A 21,825-nucleotide genomic window follows, 5' to 3' on the forward strand; every position below is an offset into this window, starting at 1 on the left:
ACCCTCTGAAAGAACGTCAAGATCCACATTCTGTCTAGAGGTGGAGGCCTCCTCGTCCATGATCTCTGAAACAGAGGAGGATGGGGGCGGATAATCTAGTTTTTTTTTTTGCCGGAGGTGTAGACTGGACTGATCTGAGGGAGGCCAGAGAGGACTTAATTTCATTTTGAATAAGCGATTTGACCAAAATTGACAGTTGCTCCTCTTTTATAAGATCTTTTATGCAACCCTGGCAGAGCTTCTTTTTATAATTCCCAGGAAGCCTCTTGCTACAAGTTGCACATCTCTGAACTTTAGACCTTGTTCTGGACTCTTTAACTCCCTATAAGAGAGGAGCAGCCAGGTATCAATAGACAAACAGACAAGTAAGTAAAAAAATGATACATCATTTTGTCCTTTCCCCACAGGGGAACTCACTGTTGGAGTAGCCAAGGGTGTTTCAGAGTCCATCTGGGCTGTAGAGGCGTCCGGGGCTTCAGGAGCAGACATCAGTGCTGTATGCGCCAGGAGGAAGATCGGTGCCACTGCCTGTTTGAAACTGCCGCCACAAGTAGTCAGCACAGCGTCTGACGTCACCGCCGTGCGCCCGATCCAAGCTCCGCCCCTTCCGCCGGGAGCAGAGTGTAATGCTTAGGCTTCCCCCAGAGTTGGCGTGCAGCATGCTCCTGCTTCCCCAATATAGGGAAGGGGGACCTGAGGCAGGAACGAGATCGGCTCCATATGGATCCCCTGCCCAGCTTTGGACCAGACCGCAGGAGGTCAGGGGAAGAGGACAGAATGCTCAGGTATTTTTAAAATAATAAAAACTTTCTTCACCTCCACCAGGAGGGCTCTCTGTGTGGTTGACCCCGTAGGGACAGGAAACACTGAGGGTGAGAGTGGGTGGTGGCCTTTTAAACTCTGTGTGTTCCTGCCCCTACAGAGGCCAAGGGTCAATCTCATAGTAGAGCCGTCATGGTGGACGAAATTAAAATAGTTATTACTTTACATTCCGCATAGGTCTACTTCATGTTTGGATCATTTTGGGAACGATATTTTATTTTTTGGGGATGTTACAAGGCTTAGAAGTTTAGAAGCAAATCTTTTCAAGGACCAGTTCAGATCTGAAGTCACTTTATGAGGCATACATAATCAAAAGAAAAAAAAAAAGAAAAAGAAAAAAAGACCCCATTCGACAAACTATACCCCTCAAGGTATTAAAAACTGATTTTACAAACGTTGTTAACCCTTTAGGTGTTCCACAAGAATTAATTGAAAATAGAGATACAATTCCAAAATTTCCCTTTTTTGGCAGATTTTCCATTTTATTAATTTTTTTCCAGTTACAAAGCAAGGGTTAACAGCCAAACAAAACTCAATATTTATGGCTCTGATTCTGTAGTTTACAAACACACCCTATATGTGGTCGTAAACCGCTGTACGGGCACACGGCAGGGTGCAGAAGGAAAGGAATGCCATACAGTTTTTGGAAGGCAGATTTTGCTGGACTGGTTTTTTGACACCATGTCCCATTTGAAGCCCCCCTGATGCACCCCTAGAGTAGAAACTCCAAAAAATGGACCCCATTTTAGAAACTATGGGATAGGGTGGCAGTTTTATTGGTACTATTTTAGGGTAAATATGATTTTTGGTTGCTTTATATTACACTTTTTGTGAGGCAAGGTAACAAGAAATAGCTGTTTTGGCACAGTTTTTATTTTTTGCTATTTACAACATTCATCTGACAGGTTAGATCATGTGGTATTTTTATGGACCAGGTTGTCACGGATGCGGCGATACCCAATATGTATACTTTTTTTTAAATGTATTTAAGTTTTACACAATGATTTCATTTTTAAACAAAAAAAGGATATCATGTTTTAGTGTTTCCATAGTCTGAGAGCCATAGTTTTTTTCAGTTTTTGGGCGATTATCTTGGGTAGGGTATGATTTTTGAGGGATGATTTGATTGGCACTATTTTGGGGTGCGTGTGACTTTTTGATCGCTTGCTATTACACTTGTGATGTAAGGTGACAAAAAAAATTGCTTTTTTTACACAGTTTTTTGTTATGGTGTTCATCTGAGGGGTTAGGTCATGTGATATTTTTATAGAGCCGGTTAATATGGACGTGGCGATACTTAATATGTATACTTTTGTAAGTTTTACACAATAATATCATTTTTGAAACAAAAAAATCATATTTTAGTGTCTCCATATTTTTGAGCGACTATCTTAGGTAAGGTCTCATTTTTTGCGGGATGAGATGACGGTTTGATTGGCACTATTGTGGGGTGCATTAGACTTTTGGATCGCTTGCTATTACACTTTTTGTGATGTAAGAAGACAAAAAATGTTTTATTTAGCACAGTTTTTATTTAATTTTTTTACGGTGTTCATATGATATGCTTATAGAGCCGGTCGACAGGGACGCGGTGATATCTAATAATATGTTTAAAAAAATCCCTCCTATTTTTTAACAATTAATTTTTTTACTTTATTTGAGGAAAATTACGTTTTTGGTTATTTTTACTTGAAACTTCTAATTTTTTGGGGGGAAAAATGTATTTTGTCACTTTATTTTTTTGTCCCACTTAGGGACTTCAACTTTTGTCTAATCTTTTACAATGCATTACAATACTTCTGTATGGGAATGCATTGGCTGTATGAGTAATACAGTGAGTATTACTCATACAGCTTCCGGCCTGTGAGATTCAGGGGTCTAGCTCTCACAAGCTCGTCACAGGAAGGCAGCGCCGATGCCTCACGAAGGCATCGCGATGCCTTCCATGCCATCGGGTCCGTCCTACAGCCCCATGGGGACCCGATGGCACCGCCGCCAACTGCACCATGTAAAAGCCGCAATTCGCAGGTCTCAATGATTTGAGCAGGCACCTTGTTCCAATCACCGCCCGCCGGTGATCGGAAATACACACTTCCGGTACGTCATGTGTCCAGAAGAGGTTAACTATATGTAAAAGATTTTGTAACAACTTGAGCTTCTTATTATCGTAAGCATTTGTTTGCAGTAGCAGGAGAAAACAGTTATGGCGCTATAGGGGTTATCCAAGTTAAATTAAAAATAATTGGGCAGCCTTTGTATATGTGTTAAAATAACAAAGAAATTATACTTACCCCTTACCCCTTTTATCCCCTGTTGCTCTGTTCTGGTCCACCCCGTTGCTGACATCATCTTCCTGACCACACACAGTTACATGATGTTCTGTGCACACAGTTACCATGCCTCAAATCACTGGTCTCAGAAGTATGTGAGATGTCATTGACTGTGATCGGTGGTGACAGTGACCTGTGTCACCTGTGACAGAATGCCATTGATGCTGCCAGGAGAAAAAAATACGGGGAGAAGCGGAGCACAGAGCTGGAGGCAGCAGAAGAATAAAGAATTAGGGGGTTATCCAATGAATAATGTAAAAAATGAATATCAGCCATCATATAGTACATGACAATTTGTTTCTAACAAAGCTAGAACCAGCCTTGTACCTCACATGGATCCAGAGATCTCCTCATTTATTGGTCTGCTAGATTTAGCAGACAGCTCAAGGGGAGTGTCTTTTTAGCTGCAGCTGAGGAGGCGTGTCCATATCTCAGGCATGTGTGGCCTTCTCACTGAGCCAAAGGAATAAGAAAAAGAACAAAGAGCATATGGCGCTATACAGATACAATGTATTGAATAACTCAGCGGCAATGCTAAATTTGTAATTACCGATACATGCAATTCCAAAAATATTTAGATCTAGATGCTAGTAAACTGTAGAATTTCTTTTTGTGGGACGACCCCTTTAAGTATTACTCTTTTGTTATTTTACCATATGTACAGGGGTTGCTCAGGCTTTTATTCAACTTGGACACAGCTATGCATGACCTCAGGTACACTGAGTTCTAAGGATCCACATGACCACATAGATGAGGGGGAACAAAAGATAAACAGACATAACTCCCCATTTCTCCCCATAAAAAGAAAACAATGGTTTCTATAGAAATAATCAATTTAAAAAGAAAATCTACAGTTATTTTACCAAGAAGAGCCAAAAAGAGATTAGAAATTGCTGTGTAAAGTGCATTCTTCAGTCGACAAATTAATCCAAGTCTTGGCCGAGATGATTCAACACAAAAGACATCAGCACGCAATGTGACACGCTCTTCAGTGCCCTCACCCTTTGCCCTAACAAGAACATAAGAAAATATTAATCTCACCTGACTATTCATGACAAAGTTTCCTTCCTTACTAAGTGACATCATCTTATCAAATGGCAGTACCTCACTAACTGCATTACAGATTGTTTAGTAATAGTGAAAATATTAATACAGACACCTACGCTCAATAAAGGTATACTTACATTGGATTCCACAAGGGAAAATATGTGGCAATGTTGAAAGAATGCAGCTTTTAAAACCTATTCACACATTGATACAAAAATCTACACGGAATATAGGGTTTGCTGTGGATTGGTTGTGGAAATGATCAGATGTCATTGCAGATATACTCTTGCAAACGCAAAGTGTTAAAATCGAAATGGAACGTGGGATATGTGAATAGGGTTTTCTACAGAATTTTCCAGACTGCAAGACGCACGTTTTTAGCAAGAAAAAAAATCTAGCTAAAAATGCTTTGTGTCTTGCAGACTAGCGTGTCCGGATTAGGCTCAGATGAGTTGCGTCTGTGATCAGGGAAAATTGTGCGAGTAGGTACACAATTGCAGTCCGTTTTGACTGCGATTGCTTTACGATGCTCAGTTTTTATCGTTGCGAGAGCAATGCATTTTGCATGCGCGTGATAAAAAACTGACTATGGTACCCAGACCCGAACCCAGACTTTTTCACCATGTGGGGAGCGCGGTGACATCAGTGCAGGTCCTGCTGAATGAAGATATGCACATGGGAAGGAATAATGCAAATCAACCGTACATACTAAATGGTAAAACACTCAGTAACACCGACATGGAAAAGGACCTAGGAATTTTTATAAACAGCAAACTAAGCAGTAAAAACCAGTGTCAGGCAGCTGCTGCCAAGGCCAATAAGATAATGGGTTGCATCAAAAGGGGTATAGATGCCCGTGATAAGAACATAGTCCTACCACTTTAAAAAAAAATCGCTAGTCAGACCACACATGGAGTACTGTGTACAGTTCTGGGCTCCTGTGAACAAGGCAGACATAGCAGAGCTGGAAAGGGTTCAGAGAAGGGCAACTAAAGTAATAACTGGAATGGGGCAACTACAGTACCCTGAAGGATTATCAAAATTAGGGTTATTAACTTTAGAAAAAAAAGACGACTGAGGGGAGATCTAATAACTATATATAAATATATTAGGAGTCAGTACAGAGCTCTCTCCCATCATGTATTTATCCCCAGGACTGTGACAAGGGAACATCTCCTGCGTCTGAGGAAAGAAGGTTTGTACAAAACATAGAAAAGGATTCTTTATGGTAAGAGCAGTGAGACTATGGAACTCTCTGGTTGAAGAGGTGGTGATGGTAAAATAATTCAAGAGGGGCCTGGATGTATTTCTGGAGTGTAATATTATTACAGGCTATAGCTACTAGAGATGGGTCATTGATCCAGGAAGTTATCCGATTGCCCTAATGGCGTCGGGAAGGAATTTTTGGATCAACTTGCAGGATAACAGGCAAAACTGGAAGGACAAATGTCTTTTTTCGGCCCTATATACTATGTTACCTTATGATGCAAGAACCTGTCTCAAGTTGGCCAAAGGGCTTGATTTCAGAACTATTTCAGGATCTATTATTCTTGGAAGCGAAAATGCCTGTTTCTTACTGGATGTCATCATAATGTCCCTCACTAGAATATACTAATATGCTTGTAGAATTATCTTGATTGATTATAATTCAGATCAAACATGAAATTGTTAAATTAAGTAGAAAAAAAGTAATAAATATGGTGTGAATTCCGGGTGGGGAATAGAACAATATTTCCTTAGTTATGTATTAAGGGGTTGTCTTGGTGCTTAATATTGATGACCTAGCCTCAGGATGGTCATCAATATTTGATTGGTGGAGGCACAACACCTCTGCTGATCTGCTGTGTGAAAAGGCTGTGGCACTGCATGAGAAAAACAACCTCTTCCCAGGCCAGTGACATCACAATCATCAGTCACATGGCCTAGGTGGAGCTGCAATACCAGGCATAACCACTATCCAATGGAAGGCGCTATGCTTGGTAAGCTGCGAGGAGTAAAGTATTTTTCTGCTTTACATATTTTCCGAAAGGGGATTTGTCAGTTCCTTTATGATGCTTTCTCTGAGGGTAGTATAGTGTAGTGACAGATCCGTTGAGTTCAGTGGTCCCTTGTGATGACATCAAGAAGTTTTAGAGAACCGATTTCTGAAACTGGGCATTAGCACAAGAGAGGAGTCCCATAAATTGTTTGTTAAGCATGCTGCTGCAATCTGACCCCCAACTCTAAATGACTGACTGTTTTTGCATAGAAAAAAAAACTACTGTCAACCATAACCTAAAGGCAGGGGCAGAGTGGACAGTAAATATTTCATTGGACTCCCCTCTCTCTCAGTGCGCACACTGTACAGGGTCTGTCACTATATTTTGCGGCCAGAAGAAAGGGCAGCAAAAGGGGGCTGTCAAGTTTCCTTTTTAAGGGACTTATGTTAGTAGAAGAAAGAAGCCCCTTTGATTCTGCTTGGTACTGTTTGTTACTACCAAGTGCCGTGATTTTCCTTCGTAAACAGCTTTAAAACATTGACTGTGGTGAGAATAGAATGCATCAAGTGTACCAGCAGGTTGTGTACTTTTAATTGTTCGACAATTTAGACAGCACTCCAGATTTTGCTTAAGTAATTTTTATTTTCTTAGCCGGACATGGTGGTCCTTTTGGTGACAACGTTTCGGGCAGAAAGAATGCCCCTCATCAGGCTTGTCATATGCACAAGGGATGTGGAGGGAGGGCCGGCCATCCACATCCCTTGTGCATAAGGCTAGCCTGATGAAGGGCATTCTTTCTGCCCGAAACGTTGTCACCAAAAGGACCACCATGTCCGGCTAATAAAATAAAAATTACTTAAGCAAAATCTGGAGTGCTGTCTAAATTGTTGAATAATTATACGTTCCAAGAGGTGGAGCTAGGAACGTACCACTACGTGCACCCAAACTAGTCAGAATAGATAGAGTGCTGTGGTCACTACGAGATTCTAATACTAGTGTACTTTTAATTGCACAGCACTAGACAACCATTGTAATAACCACTATGTCTATACAATTCCGATTTTAAGGGCATTCCCAGTTATTTTATATAAAAATTGCATGCTATGATATTCTACAGCTGTACTTTCCAATAAACAAATAGAAATTAACAGCACAGGTAGGAAATTGGGAGAATAAAAGGGCACAGGGAAGTGTTTGTGCATATCTGTATGTGGTGGATAACTGGGTGAGCAAAAACTGGGTGCTTATAACTTCCTGTCCTAGAGTGCAGTAAGGATGAAAACATCCTGGGTCACCCTTACCTGCGCTTCTGGGTCCGTGCAGCTCTGCCGCAGTAGAAAGACATGTCCTGTTCTTTGCTATCATGAACCCATTGAAGTAAATAGGTGTGCATAGTGATGCGGGGTGCACACAGCCAGTGTACCTGTTTTGCGGACCCGGGGTTTGCAGTCCACAAAACAGACATGGTTGTGTGACTGGAACCTTATACTAAGAAAACATGAACCTTCCCAAACATGATAAATATTCTATCTACAGATAAAAGTTCACATTAACGGAAATGACATCATTGCCCAGATTTTTTTTATTTATTCTTATTTAAAGCCAAAAGCCAGTACACAATCCAAAAGGTAGTGCACATATGAAAGGAGACAAGCTTTGGCTAGTGGACTGCTATTTGTACCATAATATACTGAATGTCTTGTTGAGGTGGTTGCTTGTCAGCAGCCTTGGCTATTCTAAACTGCTGAAGAATAAGACGAGAATAAACATGCCTTTTCTGGAGTTTTTATTATCAGGAGTAGTGTTACTATGAACTATTATTCTGCCAGATTCTGCTCCTGCAAGTGCATTGGAGATGGATCTTCATTGTGCAGTGATCTCTGCAGTGAGCTACTTCACATCTCTTCAATTCACTGCTGAGAACTGTCTCCTGGACACTTGCATGAGTAGAATCTGGGAAAATAAAAGTTCATATTTTCCTTACTACTGAAAACAAAAGCTCCACAAAAGTTATGTTAGCAGGTCAAAACTATTGACAGATTCCAATTAAGGGGCATAATTTTAACGCACTATGGGGCACATTTATGGGGCATTTTAGACGATGGTCTTAATATGACCTATACTGACAGTAGATCTGCCAGCGTTATGAAGCGACGCAGACATCTTCCTAACTTCGGCCAACCCACCTCTGCTTCTAAATGTAAGACAACTTCCTAGCTGTTTTACATTTAGACCATTTTCTATGTCTAAAACATGCCATGCCCACTTTTTTAGCCCTGGAGAAAGCAGGGAGAAGTCACAGATTGCAGCGCAAAGGACACCAGAAATATGCTTAATTTAGGCGAATTTCTGTTTAATAGATGAACCCTATGACTTTACTCTTCAAAACTTGTCTTAGACGGTGACATGTCTGAGTCTTTGCACTGTTTCAGACTGTTGTGGTTATCTCTATTTTTAACACCGACGTTTCCATTTAATTGAATTTGCATTTCACATTAATTTGCATTTCTACTCACCATATGCCAAGGTGTTTCTTACTGCTCAGCATCCATTCCAGGGCAGCGTCAAATTTTTCTGCTGCAAATCCACTAACGTTCTAATGAGCAAACAAGTAAAACAAAAGTACAGCCTTGACATTTCAAATTACAATTCAATTACGGCAATGTGACACTAGTCTATAATGCTACTTACCAGCACATGCTCTTTTGCTGTGTTTATTGGAACACATTTACTGCTCAGACCAGATGGGTTTCCACACTCAAAACTGCCTAAAGTGAGAATTTAAGAAAACATGTTCAGCTCAGCATTTATGAACACTAAAAGTTCCTTAAAGGGGTTGTCCAGGTTCAGAGCTGAACCCAGACATACCCATATTTTCACCTGATGTTCGCATCGGAGCGTCTCATGCTCCGATGCGCTCCCATGCCCTAAGCTAGATCGCGCAGGGCAAGGGCTTTTTTATTTACAATAACACACTCCTGGGCGGAGGCTTCCGCTTGGCAGTGTATTCGGTGGGCGTGCTTTAGCTCTGCCCTAGACGTTTTACTGGCTAGGGCAGCCCTATAGCCCGCCGATCAGTGCCGGTGACGTCACCAGGCTGCCTGGCAGCCCCAGGGCAAAGGGGAGCATCGGATCATGAACTGCTCCGTTGCTCAAGTCAGGGGGGCTGCCTGGGTGAAAATGGAAGCATGTCCGGGTTCAGCTCTGAACCCGGACAATCCCTTTAACACAAGCTGACAATCTGGGCAATGATCAGGAAGTAGCATTCCTGGGAACACTCTTTTCCAATAATTGCCCTGTGTAAAGGTGCCGCTGACCACCCAATGAATGAACAAATCCTCGTTCATTGGGTAAAGACATGACTGGTGCAGACACCCAAGTCATTGTTTCTGGGCAGCAGATCGCGTTGTCATGTAAATACAGCTCTCATCTCCCCTAACGGGCAGGTAATTATCAGAAACAGACAGTTTGTTTCTGATAATTACCTGCCCGTTAGGGGAGATGAGAGCTGTATTGACTGCTCCGTCAGCATGTGTAAAGGGGCCTTAAGATGATGGAAATGTTTCCATAGGTTAGTAGGTCTTTCAGGACTTTAATATTCACAAATATACAATAATATTACCATTACTAGCCATATTAAATGTTTCATATGCTACACAGAGCAGTGACCTAGCACTGGTTAAGGATACATACTATACATCAAAATGACAGACACAAAATAGTGAGCTCATTTTAATAATTTATTTTGGTCTCATTTTGCATATTTAAAGGATAAGGGTGGGTTCACATCACGTTTTATGCCTCGCTCTTGTATTCTGCAGCTAGCTAAAAAAATAAAATAAAAGTATAAATGATATCTATATATAAAGCTGAGATACTCCCAAAAAATGCATTAGCCAATAGAAGCTTGGTCACATGACGCTTATCAGCCAATAGAAGCTCGCAGGTCCTCCAGTCTCCACATACACAGTTTTACTCCAGGTTTCCATAACAACCCAGCCATTTATCTTCACTGATGTAGGAGAGCTTTAAGGAAATCTGTCACCAGGATAATTTCTATTGAAGTAAAGCCATGGCCTAATAGCACTTAGTACCTTATTTCAAGATGTGCCTTTGTTCCAGCAATAGATGTTTTTATCCTCTGAAAATCCAGTTTATTTGGTATGCAAATGAGCCAGTCAGGTGCCCCGAGGGACGTCACTCTTGCAGGAAGGAGCCCAGACACGCCCCCTGACACAATGTGTCCACCCTCTAAAGACTTAAAACCCCGCCACCAGGCCACACTAAGCCACGCCCCTGATCTGATTAGGCCGCGCCCCTCCCACTCCTGAGCCAACTGGGATTGAAAAAAATGAAGGTAAAAATCAAATTCTGTGTAAAAAATTAACAGGCGACTCACCTCCAATCCAATTGGAGTCAGGTGCTCACATATATGTTTACCCCAATAAACAAGTGCAAGATAAGTATGTGTATAAAACGGGCACTCAGGCCATAGGGAGTTGCATAAAAAATGTGAATTTAATAAACATAACACCATAAAACATATAGCATTAAAACATATAGCATTAAAAACAAATAATTTCATGTTGTAATCGAACAATAAATCGACTGGTGGAGATGGATGATCGAACAGTAAATAGAGTAGATAATCAAGAAAATCAATTGGTGGAAAACATCATATAGTTGAAGAAACCACATAAATATAAGTACAGTATAAAAGTCCTCCAGATTCTGTTCCTAGTGGTGATGTATATGACCGCTTATATTCTCATTAGTAAGGTGTATAACCACTCATGGCTTGGCATAATTACCATATAACTGCAAGAATCTTGAATAGCAGGCAAGCATATAAAGATAAGAGCAGTCTCTTTACCACCTCCTGGTGGTTATTCGGTTGGACAGACCGCACGCCTAGTCAGCGAAGATTTATTTTACCGTGCAAGCAACGGTGGTCCGGTGTAGATTCACTCTCTAATGGCATACTGCACTAAGTCGGAACTTCCGAATGTTGATCACGTGTTTGGTGGCGTCTCACGTGATTTTGTACGTCACCTATTCAAAATGACAGCACGCTGTTTCTTTTCAGATTACATCATCCGTAATGTCTGTTGTTAGAACGCCCCTGATCTGGCTAGGCCATGCTCCACTCCTCAGCTGACAGGGATTAAGAAAAAATGAAGGTAAAAATCTACTTCTGTCAGCTGCAGGGGTGGGAGGGAGGGTGACTTTCTCCCTGCAGCTCACACTCAGACAATACAGTGCTGCTGTTTTAGAGTGAGCTGTTCAAAAGGACAAGCCCCAGATCCCGTAAAGGCCACTGCTAAGGGGGCGGGCCCCTGTGGAGGTCACTGTCAAGGGGGTGGTATGCTGTGAAAGTCAGTGTTAAAGGGGAAGGCTGCTGTATAGGTCAAAGTTAAGGGGGTGGGCTGCTGTGGAGGTCCAATTTTAAGGGACGGGGCAATGTGGGGGGTCACTGTTTTGGGAGCGAGGTGCTGTAGATCTCACCGTTATAGTGGATAGTGTTGATATCTTTGAACAACACATACAAACATTAAATTAAATAGATTAGTCCTTCAGCTAGTGTGTGTGTGTATGTGTATATATAATTTATTTTTTTAGTAAGTGCCTTGTATTAACTTTCTCTACATGATAAATGCCATTAGCTGAAGTGACACAACCCCTTTAAGTCCTTTTCAGGCCCAGTCAATAAAGGATTAACCAAAAGTGCTTTTACAGCTTGTAAAGGACAGTGCTTACTGGTTATTGCAGGGCACCAGTCACACAGATATACACTACTCACAAAAAGTTAGGGATATTTGGCTTGTGGGTGAAATTTCAGGATAAACCTAAAATACACTCTAACCTTTACAGGTGAACTTAATGTGACCTTCTCTAAACTTTTAAATGAACATGTCCAACTGTTCAATGTTTCAGTACTTTTTTCACAACTTGCAAAAGGGGTAACCTCCTAGCAATCCCTAAAACACTTTCCCTAAGCTGCTATGCCCAAGTGCATATCTCGATAGATATGCACATGCCCACGTACCTAAGACTATAACACAATGAACAAAACCCTCAGCTGTAGGGAAGAGGGAAAGAGACACCCACCTCCTTCAACAATCAAAAGGAGCTAGCGTCACCCTAGAGGCCTAGTAAGAACAGAAACAGAAGGAAAAAGGACTTATCTAGAGATGTGTTGGAGCAGATGATCCACCAAACTTTCACAGCTCACACAGGGCAGAACTATAACCCGCAAAGGCTATAGGGAGAGGAAGGAATAAATGGCCTCACCAATTACCTAAAGAAAAACACCTGGTAGGAGGTGGGATTCAGTTCAAACCCACAACAAAACAAACTGCCAGATCGAGTCACGTGCAGCAACTCTGACAGATCTCCTCAGAACACCCACAGGGCAGTGCGTGACAGCTGTTTTCTAACAAGGAGCTTATTGGTATTTAAACAGCCCTCCTCATCATGCTGTTCACATTTTGACATCATGAGACCAAGATGACACCTAATGATCAACAGTAGAGGAAGCGTCCACTGAACTTAAATTGTCACAGAGTGTCATTAGCAGATTCTACAGAGATAGAGAGCGACTATAGGAGTCACAGAACAGCATAGAAGTGGATGTTCTTTGGCCTTATCCCACACTGATGACCGCTTCATTGTGAACAATGCCCTGAGGAACCAGATGATGAATGCTACACAACTTCAGGCACATTTAAGGGAGGTGAGAGGCACCCAAGTGTCACCTCGGACCATTTAAAACCATTTATATCAGCGTGGTTTGTGTGCTATACGACCTGCAATGATACGTGACCACAGGCGTCATTGTCTTGAATGGGCCAAGAAGCATCTAGGCTGGATGAGAGACCAGTGGGCCTCAGTGCTGTTCAATTGTTAAAGTCGATTCACGCTGAGCAAAAACATTTTTTGAGCATTCAATTTAATGAAAATAACAAATAAACTGAAACAGGCTGTTTTTCAGCTGATCAAAAGTTTAGGACCACACCTCCAAAAAATAAAAAATAAAAAAAATAAAAAACCTGAAATCCAACTTTCAAACATGAGTAGCTCCGCCGTTATTGTTTATCACTTCAAAAATTTGTTTCGGCATGCGTTTCCATGAGGTGAGTGGGAACATTTCTCCAAGTTTATCCATCCCCAAAGGTTCTCAATTGGATTTAGATCAGGGGAACACGCAGGATGGGCCAAAAGTGTGATGTTATTCTCCTGGAAAAGTCCCTTGCCCTGCATGCATTGTGTACTGTAGCCTTGTCCTGTTGAAAAACCGAGTCATTACCACCCAGACGAGGGCCCTCAGTCATGAGGAATGCTCTCTGCAACATCTGGACATAGCCAGCGGCTGTTTGATGCCCCTGCACTTCATGAAGCTCCATTGTTCCACTGAAGGAAAAAGCACCCCAGACCATTATGGCGCCCCCTCCACTGTGGCGCGTAGAAAACATCTCAGGTGGGATCTGCTTGTCATGCCAGTAACGTTGGAAACCATCAGGACCATCAAGGTTACATTTTTTCTCATCAGAGAATAAAACTTTCTTCCACCTTTCTTCTCATGTTTGGTGCTCTCTTGCAAAGTCCAAACGAGCAGTTCTGTGGCGTTCAAGGAAACGAGGTCTTTGAAGACGTTTGTTTTTGAAGCCCTTCAGTCTCAGATGCCGTCTGATGGTTATGGGGCTGCAGCCAGCACCAGTAAAGGCCTTAATTTGGGTCGAAGATCGTCCAGTGTCTTGATGGACAGCCAATTGAAATGTTTTTGGGTCTTCCACTTGACTTTTTTGTTCCATAACCCTCAGGATCATTTAAGAAATTCTAAATGACTGTCTTACTGCGTCCCACCTCAGCAGCGATGGCGCGCTGTGAGAGACCCTGCTTATGCCGTTCAACAACCCAACCACGTTCAAAAAGGGAGAGTTTTTTTGCCTTTGCCATCACAACATGTGACTACCTGACAGAAGATGACAATGAATCCACATCTGTGCACAGATTTGGCCTTTTAAAAAGGCATGTGGTTCTAAAATTTGGATCAGCTGAAAAACAGCCTGTTTCAGTTTAATCGTTATTTTCAATTAATTGAATGTTCAAAAAAAATGTTGTCTCACTCTCATTTCTTCTTGTTGCATGTTGAAGCTCTATTTGGAACCTTGTTAAGATCCAACAATGCAAAATATGATTTTTTGCCATTTTTCAAGTGGTCTTAAACTTTTGATCAGGACTGTACATTCCAGAACTGTAAGGGTTATATAGCATCATATATCAATATAATGCTATGTGACCCCGGCAGTGCTCGTCTGCAAGGGGCCCTATTGTCAGAACATCTACTTGTGAATCAATAGAACCAAATGAGGAAAGAATACCCTGATAGTGATCACTCCTTCATTTTCACTTTGCTTAGGCCTTTGCAATAGGCTGATGCAAATGAGCACCAATCGACTCTTTTTGCAGCCCCTTGAAATAGAGAAATGTGACAACGAGGTCCCCAGACCTAAAAAGGTCTACAGACTTTTTTTTGTCAGACATCACTGTTGTTGAAGTGTCACTACAACTGCTAGAAGAAGGCATGCTCCATTTGTGCAATTAATGAAATTTGAAAAGGGCCAAATCGAAAATTCGGATGGTCAATTCATTAATTCTGGGAAAGAGCTGGACGACAAATGTCGGCAGTTCATCAGTGGTGTAGACAGTGGTCAGAGTGGCACACTCACACATGTAGCTAGGGTTCTGGACGGTCAAGACAGACAGATGCACGGCAAGATTGCCATGTAAGAGCTGCTGTATAGCAAAGGAGAACCACAACATCACAAATTGGTTCTGCAGTTGCCCCTGCAGTGACCGTCCAGACCATAACAGTCTACTTGAAGCAGGACACACTCAACTAGCCCATTTGCCACTAACCTCTTATCATCGATAGGAGTGCCTGCATTGATGCCATAAGAGAACACACTAGAGGCATGAATAGCATACAACAGTTATTAATGATGAAAACAGGTTCTGTCTTGGTACTAATAATGGCCACATCAGAGTTTGCAGGGGGGCTTGAGAGCACTTACTGCCACCATCATAGTGCACAGACAGACAGGACAAACAGCTGGTGTCATTAGCTACCATGGTTAGTGTGGTATTTGTGGAGGGAACAGTGAGCAGCCTTCGGTACGTCTAGGACACAGGGGATCCAGTCCTACAGCCTTTTTAGAGTATGAAGACGCACACATTGCCAGCGATTCACACCTTAGTCTACCGAGAATTTCTGGGACTGGATGTTGTGGCAGATCTCCCATGCAAAGCAGCCAACAACCATCTTGGCAGAACTACAGGTCCAAGAAAGAGCTTGGAATGGCATACTACAGGAGTATATAAAGAATCTGTATGACTGTCACCATGCCAGAGGAGCAGTCTGTATTGCAGTAAGGAAAAATGCCACCAAGTATCAATGTGACCCTGCCTTAACATATACCATTCTGCAGAATGCAAAATAAAGGGAGCACCACTTTGTGGTGTGATCGGTTGTTGTGCAGAAAATTATATTGATGATCTTGCAAAATAACAAGCCAAACTGGATGGACAAATGGATTTTTTCAGCCTTATGTACAGGTCCTTCTAAAAAAATTGCATATTGTGATAAAGTTCATTATTTTCTGTAATAAACTGATAAACATTAGACTTTCATATATTTTAGATTCATTACACACAACTGAAGTAGTTCAAGCCTTTTATTGTTTTAATATTGATGATTTTGGCATACAGCTCATGAAAACCCCAAATTCCTATCTAAAAAAATTTGCATATCATGAAAAGGTTCTCTAAACGAGCTATTAACCTAATCATCTGAATCAACTAATTAACTCTAAACACCTGCAAAAGATTCCTGGGGCTTTTAAAAACTCCCAGCCTGGTTCATTACGCAAAACCGCAATCATGGGTAAGACTGCCGACGTGACTGCTGTCCAGAAGGCCATCATTGACACCCTCAAGCAAGAGGGTAAGACAGAATGAAATTTCTGAATGAATAGGCTGTTCCCAGAGTGCTGTATCAAGGCACCTCAGTGGGAAGTCTGTGGGAAGGAAAAAGTGTGGCCGAAAACGCTGCACAACGAGAAGAGGTGACCGGACCCTGAGGAAGATTGTGGAGAAGGACAGATTCCAGACCTTGGGGGACCTGCGGATGCAGTGGACTGAGTCTGGAGTAGAAACATCCAGAGCCACCGTGTACAGGCGTGTGCAGGAAATGGGCTACAGGTGCCGCATTCCCCAGGTCAAGCCATTTTTGAACAGAAACAGCGGCAGAAGCGCCTGACCTGGGCTACAGAGAAGCAGCACTGGACTGTTGCTCAGTGGTCCAAAGTACTTTTTTCGGATGAAAGCAAATTTTGCATGTCATTCAGAAATCAAGGTGCCAGAGTCTGGAGGAAGACTGGGGAGAGGGAAATGCCAAAATGCCTGAAGTCCAGTGTCAAGTACCCACAGTCAGTGATGGTCTGGGGTGCCATGTCAGCTGCTGGTGTTGGTCCACTGTGTTTTATCAAAGGCAGGGTCAATGCAGCTAGCTATCAGGAGATTTTGTAGCTCTTCATGCTTCCATCTGCTGAAAAGCTTTATGGAGATAAAGATTTCATTTTTCAGCACGACCTGGCACCTGCTCACAGTGCCAAAACCACTGGTAAATGGTTTACTGACCATGGTATTACTGTGCTCAATTGGCCTGCCAACTCTCCTGACCTGAACCCCATAGAGAATCTGTGGGATATTGGGAAGAGAAAGTTGAGAGACGCAAGACCCAACACTCTGGATGAGCTTAAGGCCGATATCGAAGCATCCTGGGCCTCCATAACACCTCAGCAGTGCCACAGGCTGATTGCCTCCATGATTCCCGACCAAGTATTGAGTGCATAACTGAACATAATTATTTGAAGGTTGACTTTTTTGTATTAAAAACACTTTTCTTTTATTGGTCGGCTGAAATATGCTAATTTTTTTAGATAGGAATTTGGGGTTTTCATGAGCTGTATGCCAAAATCATCAATATTTAAACAATAAAAGGCTTGAACTACTTCAGTTGTGTGTAATGAATCTAAAATATATGAAAGTCTAATGTTTATCAGTACATTACAGAAAATAATGAACTTTATCACAATATGCTAATTTTTTTTGAAGGACCTGTACTATGTTACTATCTACCCTAGGATAGGTCATCAATATCTCATCTGCTTGGGTCCGACACCCGGCACCGCTGCCAATCAGCTGTTTGAAGAGGAGGCAGCGCTCCATGTGGGCACTGCTTCCTCTTCATTATACTACTCGTTGTCACCTGTGGAGTAGCGGACTAGTGTAATCACAAGTACTTATGGAGCACTGCTGAGGATGAGCTATTCTGAGGATAGGTCATCAATATAAAGTCGCTGTACAACCCCTTTAAGTCTCTTGCCAACTTTGCCTTATCTGTGAACTTCTGTGCATCAGAAATTTAATTTGTATCAGCGAGGGAGTCTTCTGGCAAAGATAATCAATGTGTCAGACCGGCTATGTCCAGCTCTTCTTTACCCACTAATGGGAGAAGTGGCAAGTGGGTCATAAAGCTCCCAAAACTTGCCAAAAAGCTGGTACACAAAACATCAGAGCAGCATTGTGTGTATTTTGTATAACAAATCTGCCCCCTAACGTCCCATGGAAATTGCCAGAGACAAATACCATTCACAGTCCCTGGAAAGCTGGGTAATAAATTATGTTAAACTCAACTCTACCTAAAGAAATCTATCTTTACTCCCAAATAGTTTCACAGCTAGGCAGTTGGGCCTTTCAGGGTCCAAGAAAAGTTGAATTAAACCCATGTAGTGCTGTAACAGAGACTGCAGAATACTAAATATACCAAGATAACTCCCACTGCTCACCACTAAAAAGTGTCATAGCCAAGCAGACTTGCCTTTTAGGAACCTAGGATAACTAGCATAATGTAATGGTCACAATATGTGTATAGGCAGTATGTACAGCTCCACAAGACTTGTAATCTAGCTTCCCTACAGTTTTCCTAGAAAAATAGTGAGAATTCACTTGACATTCAGACACCTTGGAAAGCTGGTCAGCACTTTTTGTAGTATCAGTGCCCTGATACTATAATTATGCTTAAGTTAATCGACCTTCGTATCTTAGATCTGAAGTTGATTTGTTCAAATACTTCCATTTTAATGACGTAGCCGTACAGCATTAAAATGTATTAGGCCTGTGGAGCCAAAGTTCATCTCGGCCGGACTTGTGCAAGACGTTTAATTCCTACTGTATGCATATCTGAGTATAGAAAAACAACTTAAAATATCAACATGTGATAGTTTTATAGAGCAGGTTGTTACAGATGCAGCGATACGCAAGGCCTCTTTCACACTTGCGTTGTCCGGATCCGGCGTGTACTCCACTTGCCGGAATTACACGCCGGATCCGGAAAAACGCAAGTGTACTGAAAGCATTTGAAGACGGATCCGTCTTCAAAATGCTTTCAGTGTTACTATGGCAGCCAGGACGCTATTAAAGTCCTGGTTGCCATAGTAGGAGCGGGGAGCGGGGGAGCGGTATACTTACAGTCCGCGCAGCTCCCGGGGCGCTCCAGAGTGACGTCAGAGCGCCCCATGCACATGGATGACGTGCCATGCGAGCACGTCATCCATGTGCGTGGGGCGCCCTGACGTCACTGTGGAGCGCCACGGGAGCCGCACGGACGGTAAGTATGCTGCTCCCCCACTCCCCGCTACCCTATACCATGGCTGCCAGGACTTTAGCGTCCCGGCAGCCATGGTAACCACTCTAAAAAGCTAAACGTCGGATCCGGCAATGCGCCGAAACGACGTTTAGCTTAAGGCCAGATCCGGATCAATGCCTTTCAATGGGCATTAATTCCGGGTCCGGCCTTGCGGCAAGTCTTCAGGATTTTTGGCCGGAGCAAAAAGCGCAGCATGCTGCGGTATTTTCTCCGGCCAAAAAACGTTCTGTTCCGGAACTGAAGACATCCTGAACGGATTTCACTCCATTCAGAATGCATTAGGATAAAACTGATCAGGATTCTTCCGGCATAGAGCCCCGACTACGGAACTCTATGCCGGAAGACAAGAATGCAGGTGTGAAAGAGCCCTAATATGTCTACTTTTTATATTTATTTCAGTTTTAGACAAAAACATTTTTGAAAGAAAATAGTTTCGGTGTCTCCATTTTCTGAAAGAGATACCTAATATATCTGTTTACCTTTTTTTTTTTCTTACAAACTTTATGTGTTTATTATAATAAAAAATTTTTTATATATATATTTGAAACAATGTTTTTTTATTACAAAAAAACCCAAAACTTAGTTATAGATTTTATTTTTTTTTTACTTTACCCACTGTGCGGGGGTCTAATCCCTTCTGCAAAACATTACAATACATCTGTATTGTAATGAATTGCTTGCCAGTGCATTACCAGTGTATAACACTGTTGCCTACGCTTCCGTAGAAGGCAAGCCCTGATGCCTGTGCAAGGCATTGGGCTGCCTCCTCAGCCATCGGGTCCCAGTCACTGCAGCGCGGGGACACAATGAGGATTAAAATGGAGTCACCGACCCCCGCAAACGCCCAGTATGCAACGGTCAGTTTTGACCACAGCATAAAAGGGGTTAATTAGCCGGCATCGCTGTTTACAGTGATACCAGCGGAAATCACTGATATCAGTGATACTGTCAGCCATGACGTACTGGTAGGTCAAGGCATTAAACTTAATATTCATAGTAAACAATTTTTGGCAGTACTATACCAATGAAAATTAATTAAAATTAAATAAAACTCCTATAAAGTATATATATATATATATATATATATAACACATTTTGAGTTAACTCTTGTTGTGATGGGAAGATGTTATTGGTTAGTAGCAGTGGCGTAACTAGAGTGCTATCGGCCCAGGGAAAACTGTGAAGCACATACGGTGCAGGTAAGCTGAGTGCTCTGACGAGACTTGGCATTAAAGGGATTCTGTCAACTAGATTTAGCCTATAGAGCTTAGGATATGCGTTGCTAGATCACCACTAGCATATCCACAATATACATTTCCCATAGCTCTGAGTGCTTTTATTCAGTGAAAAAAAATATAAATGCAAATGAGGCAGGTAAGTAGCCCAAGAGGCTGTTACCAACCTTTCAGGAGCCCAGCACCGCCCTGCATCCTCTGAATCTCCTCCTTGCTCCCATGATGTCACACTGTTAGAGCGCTGTAATCTCGCACATGCGCAAGTATGCTGTGTGTCAGTGCCAGCAGAGTGTTCCTACCCTGTGCTGGCATCAGCCTCAGGGAACGAACTGAGCATGCGCGACATTACGGCGCTCTAACTGTGTGACGTCGGGGGGAGCAAGGAGGAGATACAGAGGATGCGGGGCGGTGCTGGGCTCCTTCACAGTGGGGGTGGCTGGGCTGCTGAAACGTTGGTAACAGCCCTTTGGGCTCCTTACTAGCCTCATTTGCATCTATAAAATCATTTTTATGACCGAATAAAAACACTCAGAGCTATGCGAAATGTATATTGTGGATGTGCTATCGGCAATCTAGAAGCGCATATCCTCAGCTCTATAGGCTCAAACTAGTTGACAGAATGCCTTTAAAGCGGTTGTCCAGGTTCAGATCTGAACCCAGACATACCCATAATTTCACCCAGGCAGCCCCCCTGATGATAGCATCACAGCTTTTTATTCTCCAATGCGCTCCCTTGCCCTGCGCTGGATAGCGCAGGGCAAGGGCTCTTTTATTTCCACCCAACATGTTTGTTCGATGATGGGCGGACTCTAATGGGCGGACTTTAGCGTTGCCCTAGCCGTTTTACAGGCTACGGCAGCGCTAAAGCCCGGCCATCAGTGCCGGTGATGTCAGCCCCATGGAGAGCCCGGTACATGGCCAGAACTCCAGAAAATGCTTTTGCCCTGCACAATTTAGTGCAAGGCAAAGGAGAGCATCGGAGCATGAACTGCCCAGATGCTCAAGTCAGGGGGCTGCCTTGGTGAAAATCGGTATATGTCCGGGTTCAGAACCCCTTTAAGTACAGTGATCATGGAAAATGGTCTGATAGAGAAATGCTTATTTTACAAAGGTGTGTTCAGTTTGGGAAATACACTCCGCTAGATAGCTGCATTTCCCATATTGAACAGGCGAACACTGCTGCTCTGACCCAAACTCATACAATCATAATGATTCATAATGAGTCTGGGAAATGTGGCCATCACACAAAGTGTGTTTTCTGGACCAAACACCTTCAGGTGAAATTTGTCAATTTCAAGTAAGGTTGTTTGCCTTAGCTAAAAGTGCAACCAAAGTAGTAAGTTTAAAAGGGGTTGCCCCAAAAAATTAACCTCTTAAACACCAGACAATTTTCATTTTTCTTTCTGTTTTCCATGAGCCATAACCTTTTATATTTTCTGTTCACATAGCCATTTAAGGTCTGGGGCAAGGTGTTTTATATATTTTTTTTTAACATGACCATTTAATTTAACTTAAAGGGGTTATCCCGCTTCGCCTTTTCATACTTACCTGCTGCCAGCGTGCCGTTCACTTCCTGGATTCTGGCTGGGGATGGGCTTCATCTTGATTGAAGACTTCTCCTGGCCCGGCGGCGCGCTGGACTG

At 42.5% G+C, this 21,825-nt stretch overlaps 1 protein-coding gene across 3 annotated transcripts in view; it reads right to left on the reverse strand.

Moving 5' to 3' along the window:
- The window catches only part of LEMD2 (LEM domain nuclear envelope protein 2), a 159,701-nt gene that overhangs the window by 23,594 nt on the left and 114,282 nt on the right, over positions 1 to 21,825 (reverse strand). For all 3 annotated transcript variants that reach the window (XM_044288141.1, XM_044288142.1, XM_044288140.1), the window contains 3 exons: positions 8,870 to 8,946; positions 8,695 to 8,774; positions 4,016 to 4,161 (listed from right to left, as the gene is read on the reverse strand). In XM_044288141.1, coding sequence (XP_044144076.1) covers positions 4,016 to 4,161; positions 8,695 to 8,774; positions 8,870 to 8,946 — 303 coding nt within the window. The remainder of the gene's footprint in view (positions 1 to 4,015; positions 4,162 to 8,694; positions 8,775 to 8,869; positions 8,947 to 21,825) is intronic.

This window comes from Bufo gargarizans, chromosome 3, assembly GCF_014858855.1.
Source record: "Bufo gargarizans isolate SCDJY-AF-19 chromosome 3, ASM1485885v1, whole genome shotgun sequence".
Classification (NCBI taxonomy): Eukaryota; Metazoa; Chordata; class Amphibia; order Anura; family Bufonidae; genus Bufo; species Bufo gargarizans.